The 10,000-nt window shown below is 48.8% G+C and overlaps 1 protein-coding gene across 1 annotated transcript in view; it reads left to right on the forward strand.

Annotated features, from left to right (window-relative positions):
• Window positions 1-1,677: 1,677 nt before the first annotated feature.
• Window positions 1,678-10,000, forward strand: part of atp10b (ATPase phospholipid transporting 10B) — a gene marked incomplete at both ends in the record, with an annotated part of 20,732 nt that continues 12,409 nt past the window's right edge. Inside the window, 8 exons of the mRNA XM_084459567.1 lie at window positions 1,678-2,087; window positions 6,082-6,286; window positions 6,795-6,880; window positions 7,159-7,217; window positions 8,197-8,328; window positions 8,701-8,828; window positions 8,950-9,202; window positions 9,303-9,517. Of these exons, the coding sequence (XP_084315693.1) occupies window positions 1,678-2,087; window positions 6,082-6,286; window positions 6,795-6,880; window positions 7,159-7,217; window positions 8,197-8,328; window positions 8,701-8,828; window positions 8,950-9,202; window positions 9,303-9,517 (1,488 nt within the window). The remainder of the gene's footprint in view (window positions 2,088-6,081; window positions 6,287-6,794; window positions 6,881-7,158; window positions 7,218-8,196; window positions 8,329-8,700; window positions 8,829-8,949; window positions 9,203-9,302; window positions 9,518-10,000) is intronic.

The raw sequence follows: 10,000 nt of genomic DNA on the forward strand, positions 1-10,000 counted from the left end.
CACGCATACCATCTGTGCAAGGAGTGTCTTTGTTATACTCTGCTACACAAAGGTATGCACACACACACACACACACACACACACACACACACACACACACTGTCATACATACAGGCATGCATGCACAACTCGCCTAAAAAAAGCACATAGACTAAATATGTTCATCTCATTGTGTTTCCAGCAGCTAACAGGCTGGATATAAGGAGAGGTTGGCCCAGTAGCCCGCTGGTTCGAGCATGTGACCAGCGACCGAAAGGTTGCTGGTTCAAGACTGGGATAGCCCACTTGACAAGTGACTGTTGTGCCTTTGAGCAAGGTGTGGCCAACCTTTCCCCAAAATGACAGCCCTTAGAACTACAGCTCCCAAAATGGACGCCCGTCCTTGAACTACATATCCCATGATGACCACTCAGGTGCTGGGCTGGGAGCTGAGTGAGCACATCTGGGCTGATCCTGGCCGATCCCACAAAGGCACTTAACCCCAACACTAGCTCAACACAAGCCCAACACTAGCTCACAATTGTAAGTGGCTTTGAATAAAAGCGTCTGCTACAAGAATAAAATATCAATTATGCACCATAGATTCTCTGTTTGTTCACACTCTTTCTACAATCAATCAATCAATCAATCAATGAATCAATCAATGAATCAATCAATGAATCAATCAATCAATCAATCAATCAATCAAAGCATTATTTGTATATCACATTTCATACCCAGAGGCAACACAATGCGCTTTACAGAGAACAAGGGAGGTGGGCATACGACCCACCCCTAAATATTCCAGAGGGAAGCAAAAAAACAGTAATCATCCGGGGCCAGAAAAGTGAGCTGTAAAAAATCTTCCTCTACAGGGTGTTCATAGTTCGGCCGGCGTTGGGGAACGTGTGTGATCTCTACCAGACCTCACGCTGTCCAATCACATCCCATCTCAGCTTGGCTGCCATCGTCCACCAGCGCGCTGAAGAGATCTCAGCCGTTCAGACGGTCAGGGACCTGCTGTATCTCCTGGGCTCAATCACAGCAACCATATACAGGGTCACCTCAGCACACAATTCTGTCAATACAAACACACCCTTCTATCACACCAAGAGATGTTCTGAGGATTCATATGAAGAAGTATGAAGTGGGAGTGTGTGTGTGGGTGTGATCTTGATGTTTGATTGGAAGAGATGAATGTGGACTGGTTGGAGCGTAGGACAGCCTGTAGGGATCTGTGTCTGGGCTGCTACCTGTCTGTCAAGTGACCCCCCCCCCCACACACACACACAGCCTGTCTGTCAAGTGACCCCCCCCCCCCCCACACAGCCTGTCTGTCAAGTGACCCCCCCCCCACACAGCCTGTCTGTCAAGTCAGCCGGGCGGCATACCTGAACAACGCAGGGGGCGGGGCAGGGCAGGACAGGTGTGCTGATACCTGGCCTGGAGGTACACACACTAACACACACACACACACACATGCATAAACACACACACACACCCAGGGGGAAGTCATGGAGCTTAGCAGTACGAGTCTGCATTCAGACACATAGTCAGTCAGTCAGGGACATCGTGGCGTCGAGGACATACACACAACCTGAGGCAGACAGAAGCCGTGCGCGTTACCGGCCCGTATAAAACCCAGCGGGTCTTGGATGAGGCGCGCCGCCGGTGCCGTGTGAGGGACGAAGGCGGACCATGACGTGGCCCGGTCCCCTGGCGCTGCTCCGGGAGGCGCTGAGGGCCCAGCGAGAGCGTGAGAAGGACCTCCGCGCGCTGGTGTCCAACGTCCCGTACGAGGGGCTCGGCCGGCGCAGCCAGCCCAACCGCCACTTCCCCGGGAACGCCGTCACGACCACGCGGTACTCGCCCTGGTCCTTCCTGCCGCTGAACCTCTACGAGCAGTTCCACCGCTTCGCCAACATCTACTTCGTGGGGCTGGCGGCGCTGAACTTCGTCCCGGTGGTGAACGCGTTCGAGCCGGAGGTGGGCCTGGTCCCCGTCTGCGCTATCCTGCTGCTCACCGCCCTGAAGGACGGCTGGGAGGACTTCCGGCGCTACCAGGCGGACAGGAAGCTCAACCGCACGCCCTGCCTCGTCTACAGCAGGTACGCTGGCGCTCTCAGGCTCTTAGGCTCTTAGGCCCCTGTAGCTCAGTTGGTAGAGCGGGTCGTTCAGTGATCGAAAGGTCAGTGGTTCGAATCCCAGCTCCGACTGTCCACATGTCAAGGTGTCCTTGAGCAAGACACCTAACCCCAAATTGCTCCCAATGAGCAGGTTAGCACCTTGCATGGCAGCTACCGCCATTGGTGGGTGAATGAGAGGCCATTTTAAAGCTCTTTGAGTGCCGCTAAGGTGGAAAAGCGCTATATAAGTGCAGTCCATTTACCATTTACCTGAGGGAGAGCCCTTTGGAAACCCTCGGTGGTACATCATTGTAGAAGCTCTCATTGGCCAAATGGTTCCAGTTTGAACTTTTGTTTGATGTAATGGTTTTAGCCAGAACCAAAAATGGACAGGGGGAAAAACACTTTATGGTTCAGGTAGCATGTTGTGTTCTAGGGTGGTACGGTAGAGGATGGTTCTAGTGTGGTTCTAGGGTGGTACGGTAGAGGGAACCGTCTTCCCAGAGCATTGCTCCAGTCTTGCATCATTCACCTTGTCGGTATGTTGACGTCGTGGAATGCTGGCTGCATTTGGGCTGTTGCTCCATGTGTAGAAAACACTGATATAGTGTATTTCTGGCACATCTGTTTTGGTCTCTCTCCCTCTCTCTCTCTCTATCTCTCTCTCTCTCTCTCTCTGTATCTGCATCTCTCTGTCTGTGTAAAGCCTGTGTGTGTGTGTCTGTGAGGGAGGGAGGGAGGAGTGTGTGTGTGTGTGTGTGTGTGTGTGTGTGTGTGTGTGTGTGTGTGTATGTGTGTGTGTGTTTGTGTGTGTGTTGTACGTCATGTGTTTCTGCACCCCATGGGAATTTTTGACCTAGAAATAGAGAATGTGTGGGAGATGATTCTCCTTGTGTAGATCTCTTCTCACACTCACACCTCCCTCTCCCCTGCGTGGCTCGCTGCTCCTCTCTCCCCTGCGTGGCTCGCTGCTCCTCTGATGAAGCCCTGCGTGGCTCGCTGCTCCTCTGATGAAGCCCTGCATGGCTCGGCGCTGCTCTGATGAAGCCCTGCGTGGCTCGGCGCTGCTCTGATGAAGCCCTGCGTGGCTCGGCGCTCCTCTGATGAAGCCCTGCGTGGCTCGGCGCTCCTCTGATGAAGCCCTGCGTGGCTCGCTGCTCCTCTGATGAAGCCCTGCGTGGCTCGGCGCTCCTCTGACTCCCTCTCCCCTGCGTGGCTCGGCGCTCCTCTGATGAAGCCCTGCGTGGCTCGCTGCTCCTCTCTCCCCTGCGTGGCTCGGCGCTCCTCTGATGAAGCCCTGCGTGGCTCGGCGCTCCTCTGATGAAGCCCTTGTGTGAGTGGTGCGTCAGAGCAGAGGAGACAGTGAGGTTAGCACTTAGCTATTTTTGTATTACTGGTGAAAAATGAATTATTCACAAAAGAGCAAAACACTGTCAAATTCAACCCTATCATTATCCAAAGCTAATTCATTTAGGGGGGGGTGTACTTGTGTTGTTTAGAGGGTGTACTTGTGTCGTTAAGGGGGTGTACTTGTGATTATGGAATACATAATGACAAGGGAGGGATGGAGGGCGTGAGGGGTGTGGATTTAAGATAGAGGAGGGCTATTACACAGTGAACAGCACTATTTATATTTACTGCCCATTCTTCTGTTATGATTCTTATTTATTATTATCAGCAGCAGCACTAGGCTAAGACAGCTGCTCCCTCCTTCCCTCCCTCCCTCCCTCCCTCCCTCCCTCCCTCCTTCCCTGCCTTTCAACGCAGCAGGGGGACACCAAAATATGGACTCAGCTGGTGGAAGGGAGAGGAGCGGGGGGGGGGGGGGGGGGTGAGAGAGGGGAGGTAGAAAGAGAGAGAGAGAGAGAGACAGAGAGAGAAAGAGAGAGAGACAGAGAGAGAGAGAGAAAGAGAGAGAGACAGAGAGAGAGAGAGAGACAGAGAGAGAGGAGAAAGACAGAGAGAGAGAGAAAGAGAGAGAGAAAGAGAGAGAGACAGAGAGAGAGAGAGAGACAGAGAGAGAGAGAGACAGAGAGAGAGAGAGAGAGACAGAGAGAGAGAGAAAGAGAGAGAGAGAGAGAGAGAGAGACAGAGAGAGACAGAAGGGCTGTCAGTGTTTCAGACCAGGCCAGGCTAGGAGGGGTTCAGGTGCAGATATTGAGATATATTGGAAAATAAATCCAAAAAATAAATACATTTCAATATATAGGAAACTAGTGGTTATATTTTCCAGTACACTGCAATATATGCATGGATATTGGATATCCACGTATGGCTATATATTGATACATATATTGCAATGAAGACAAAAACTGCTCTACATTTTTACAGGTAATAGTTTTAATGAAAAAATGCAATTCTTTGATGAGTTTCACGTTTGCATAAAGCTGAAGAGACATTAATGAACAATAATCTTACTTTTTGTTGTTTTTGAGGCGTGGGAGGGGCTGAGTCAGCATTTCACTATTCAACCAAACTGATCAGCAGCTCTATCAAGCAGCATCATTATAACTCTAGCCCTGTAATTATCACTCATAATCAACCAATCTGATCAATTATCAGTCCTGCTGAGTCGTGGGTTTAAAGGAGCAGACTCTGGAAACCCACTACTGACAGCTTCTCTATCTCTGACAAATGATCTCATTCAAATCCTAAATACTGGAGCTGTTATCACAGAGACATCAGGTGCTGTCGCCCATTAGGAGAAGAGACAGCTTTTCTCTTTGAAGATCTGAAATGTTCTTCATTAAGGACGATCACAAGTGAATAACGATTCAATGTTGGCAGAAGAAGAAACGAGAGTGCTTGACTATTTGATTTGATTCTAGTCTTGTGTCAAATATATAGATCAAGTATTTGAGCTGTTTGATTTACCTCAGGCTCAGAGTCTGAACGGGACTGTTCCATTGGTTTCATGGTATTGGGTGTGAAGATAATTATTTCTGTATTATTATTATGATGATGATGATTATTATTATTATTATTATCGTTATTGTTATTATTATTTTATAGCTATATACTGTATATTTATATATAACATCAACTATTTGACTGTAGGTCTGTTTGATATGAAGCATTTCTCCTGACAAATGAGAGATCCCAGTGTTAACAGGAATACTACGGCTCACTTGTCACGATGCACCTGCAGGTTGACTGAGACGTTAATAATGACACGCCACTTTATCATAAACACAGCTGGGGACCGATCTCTTCTGAGAACTAGACTGTGTTTTCCTGGTAGAGAGCACAACATGGCTATTATTTCAGTTGTAAGAAGAATAACTGGTTTAACAAAGCAGTAAATTGTCCTAGCTTACGTTATAGCAGGTCTGCTTTTCTGCCGTGTCGTGTTGTGTGGCCTGGTGTGTGTTTGTCAGGCGTGTGGTGGGCGCGGGCCTGGTAACCCACCAGATCAGGTTGTACACGCAGGGCTGCATACCTGCACCTCTCCGTCACCTGTGGGCACGACGCTGTTGTGTTTCTGGATCAAACGGTTGCAGGGAAACTGGTCCCTGGGGAACCCTCAGGACACACAGCAAACATGAGGAGGAGCTATGATGATTCACAGCCTGGGACTCTCTCTCTCCCTCTCTCTCTCTCTCTCTCTCTCTCTCTCTCCCTCTCTCTCTCTCTCTCTCTCCCTCTCTCTCTCTCTCTCTCCCTCTCTCTCTCTCTCTCTCTCTCTCTCTCTCTCTCTCTCTCTCTCAAACCTCTCTCTCTCTCTCTCTCTCTCTCTCTCCCTCCCTCTCTCTCTCTCTCTCTCTCTCTCTCTCACCCTCTCTCTCTCTCTCTCCTTCTCTCTCTCTCTCTCTCTTATCTCCCTAAACCTACTGTACTGTACGTGTGTATTAAAGGCAAAATTCCTAACAAATCTGCATATCTATTGCTGCCTCTCCCAGACGCCCGGCGGGTCACGGGTCACACTGTGACGTGTTGTTAGTTATCCTCCTCTCATCACTGCTGCCTCTGGTCTCAGGAGAGGGGACGGCTTCGTGGAGAGGCGTTGGAAGGACGTGCGCGTGGGGGACTTTGTCCAGGTGTCCTCCAATGAGATCGTGCCCGCTGACCTGCTGCTCCTCCACACCTCCGACCCTCGAGGGGCGTGTCACATCGAGACGTCTAACCTGGACGGAGAGACCAGCCTCAAGCAGAGGAGGGTGGTGCCTGGGTTCTCTCTAGCGGTGAGGAACCAGACAATACATCAAAGCTTCTGAGGATAGAAGGAGAACCAAGCTACTCCCTAATAGTTCTCATACCTGAGGTGCAGCTGTGCTGAGGGACAGGCAGCTCATTGTCCTTGCTAGCGTACACCAGCGTTAGCACACATGTCGACACGTCAGCTAATAAAGATCCTATAAGTCTGTGGAATTCCAGGTTGGTTGCCATGGGAAACGGGGGAGGGTGGAGCAGGGGGAGAACAGAGCTGCTGAGATAGCAAGCGGATGTGTAACGATTCTGGGCCATATATGGGCCGGAACTAAGCCACAAGGGCCAGATCTGGTCTGTATATGGCCCAGATCCGCTTGCTATCTGGGTCATGGGGGTAGTTCAAATAATTATCACAAATACTTTCCTGATCAGTGTCTGTGGTGTCCTCGTGTGTCTGGGGTGTCCTCATGTGTCTGTGATGTCCTCATGTGTCTGTGATGTCCTCATGTGTCTTCAGTTCTTACTTCATTTCCTTTCCAGAACACAGCGTTCCAGCCCCAACAATTCAACAGCGTCGTGGTTTGTGAACGGCCAATCAACAACCTGAATCATTTCAAGGGCTACGTGTGAGTCTCGGGTTTCAAAGATTCAAGCCTTGACGACCATAAAGACACATAACACACAATCACTACAGTAACAGTAACAGTAACAGTAGCTAACCCTAACCCAAAGCCCAGCAAGGCCATAATCTGCCCTCACTTCAGCCCAGCGAGGCCATAAAGAGACAGCAAGCATCCCAGTGAAAACATAAGGGCTAATGAATTCTGGGAATGGACAGTATAAACGTTTCTCTCTCTCTCTCTCTCTCTCCCTCTCTCTCTCTCTCTCTCTCTGGACTCTGCAGAGAGAGGCCTGATAAGAGGAAGCTGGGCATCGGCATCGAGAGTCTTCTCCTGCGAGGTTGTACGATCAGAAACACAGACCATGCTGTCGGGTTTGTGGTTTATACAGGTTAACACTCAACTTTACATAACGGAGTCAGTGTTTACGTCCACTGGTACCTTGCTCACTATGGTCTTTGCTTGACACCTGCCTTTTGATGACTCCAAGATGTCCAGGAATGAAACCCCCGTTCCAGCTGGTTTGGGCCGGTTCCCTGGACATGGGTTATTAAAGGAGTAGTAAAGGGAAAATGCGTGTTTAGCCCTGTTTTAAGGTTACTTATGATCATATACAATGATTCAGATCAAAACGTTTTCTCTTTACTACTCCTTTATGAGGAGTAAATGATCATGAAATGATCAGTGAAGAATCTGGGTTTACTTGTTGTTTCAGTCTTGGATTAGGGTTAAAGATGTCTGGGAACCCATCGCTGACGTCTCAGTTACATGAGTGTAGAGCCCTCAGGACGTCATCGTAAAGATCCTGTGAACAAATTAGTAAGAAGTCATTTCACCCAGGTGGCGTGGAGATGGAAAATCAATATTAATTTCAGGCGGCACGAGGGATTCTACTAAAGACAAGGGATGAGAACATATAACGGCTCAATAACCTCTCACTGATGCCAAGTTGAAGAGTACAATCCTTATCCAAAGATCACCTTGAATAAACTGAGTCCTGGAAGAATTCCTATCCAAACATTTTTGGAAGTGTACAATGTTTAATTGAGTAAATGAGACAGGATAGATGAGGTTCTAGCAGGGAGGCTGTAGCATCAGCTGAATGATGGATCTACTGTAGTCAGAACCATGAAGGCTCTTTCCGCCGTCCTTGAGACAGAACTCTGTAAAACTCTTCAAGGACACCTTTTGGTTCCGGTGTTCTCACACAGGAACTAACGAGGAATCCTTTTGGAACCCATTTTTCTAAGACTCCCCTGCAGTGCTCTATATGGAGGCAGTGATCTCCGTCGTAACGTTGACTCTTTCCTGCCGTGCTTTAGGCCACGAGACCAAGTCCATGCTCAACAACAACGGGCCGCGCTACAAGCGCAGCCGGCTGGAGCACAGCGTCAACGTCAGCGTCCTGTCCTGCGGCGTCCTCCTCTTCATCATGTGTCTCATCGGAGCGCTGGGTAAAAGAAAAATAAGTGACATCATCATAAATGACTATGAAAATCACTATGTTGCATAAAGACCAGTGGCGGCTGGTGACTCAAACAGGAGTAGGGATGGGTAGGATTTTATCGGTACCAGTATCGGTACTGATACTTAACAATACTCTTATCAATACTACACTACCACTTTGGGAGTCATACACGTCTGTTGGCCTTCATTTACATAGTGGACTGTCACTGTAATATAGTGATCCTGTGTGATACCTGTCCAGTCATTGCTGGTTATGGCTACTTTTGACACATTGGAAAGCTCACCTATGATATTTCTCTTTTCAACTGCATGCTAAGGTATGAGGGTGTCTGATAACGTGCCTCTGGTCACGCCAACAGGTCACTTTATCTGGCTGCGGTCTTTTCCCAGCATTCCCCTCTACCTGGTACCCGACGGCAGTGGACACCTGGACACGCCCCTTCTGTCTGGCTTCTATATGTTCTTCACCATGATCATCCTCCTACAGGTGGAGCGTGTGTGTGTGTGTGTGTGAGAGAGAGAGAGAGAGAGAGAGAGAGAGAGAAACACAGATGAACAATTTGTCATGCCAATAAAGCAAATTGAACTTACTGGCTGCTCCCCCCCAGGTCTTCATCCCCATCTCTCTCTACGTGTCCATCGAGCTGGTCAAGATGGGACAGATCTTCTTCCTCACCAACGACGTGGACCTGTACGATGAGGAGCTGGACAGCAGGGTGCAGTGTAGAGCCCTGAACATCACAGAGGACCTGGGCCAGATCCAGTACGTCTTCTCAGACAAGACCGGCACGCTGACCCAAAACAAGATGGTGTTCGATCGATGCACTGTCATGGGGGCCGAGTACCCACACCGCGAGAACGGTAGGGCTCGCTGACACACACACACACACACACACACACACACACACACACACACACAACCTCTACAAACTGTGGCATATCATGTGTTTTGTGTCCCCAGCCATCCGACTAGCAGCCCTCAGTGAGGCTGACTCTGAAGAGGAGGTCATCTTCCATCGGCAGACTCCGCCTCCCCAGCAGGCTCCGCCTCCCCGGCAGAACGGGTGGAGCCTGGACGACCTCCACCTGGAAGCTGACCATCGTCACCACGGCACCCGACACAGGAACAAGGTCACAGGAAGTGCCAAGGGGGAAGCGGCCTTCAGCAGTCCACTGGTGAGATGACGATATGATAGTAGTATTCATGGTTTTTGTCATCCTAAAAAAACATAAATTCTCAAACATAAATTATACCCTACTCCTAAATGATACCCTACTCCTAAATTATACCTACTCATAAATTATACCCTACTCCTAAATGATACCCTACTCGTAAATTATACCCTACTCATAAACTATACCCTACTCATAAACAATACCCTACTGATAAACTATAACCTACTCATAAACTATACCCTACTCATAAACTATACCCTACTGATAAACTATACCCTACTCATAAACTATACCCTACTCATAAACTATACCCTACTGATAAACTATACCCTACTCATAAACTATACCCTACTGATAAACTATACCCTACTCATAAACTATACCCTACTCATAAACTATAACCTACTCATAAACTATACCCTACTGATAAACTATACCCTACTGATAAACTATACCCTACTGTCACGGCCAGATACCACCCGA

Source organism: Borostomias antarcticus (genome assembly GCF_949987555.1).
Source record: "Borostomias antarcticus genome assembly, chromosome: 28".
Classification (NCBI taxonomy): domain Eukaryota; kingdom Metazoa; phylum Chordata; class Actinopteri; order Stomiiformes; family Stomiidae; genus Borostomias; species Borostomias antarcticus.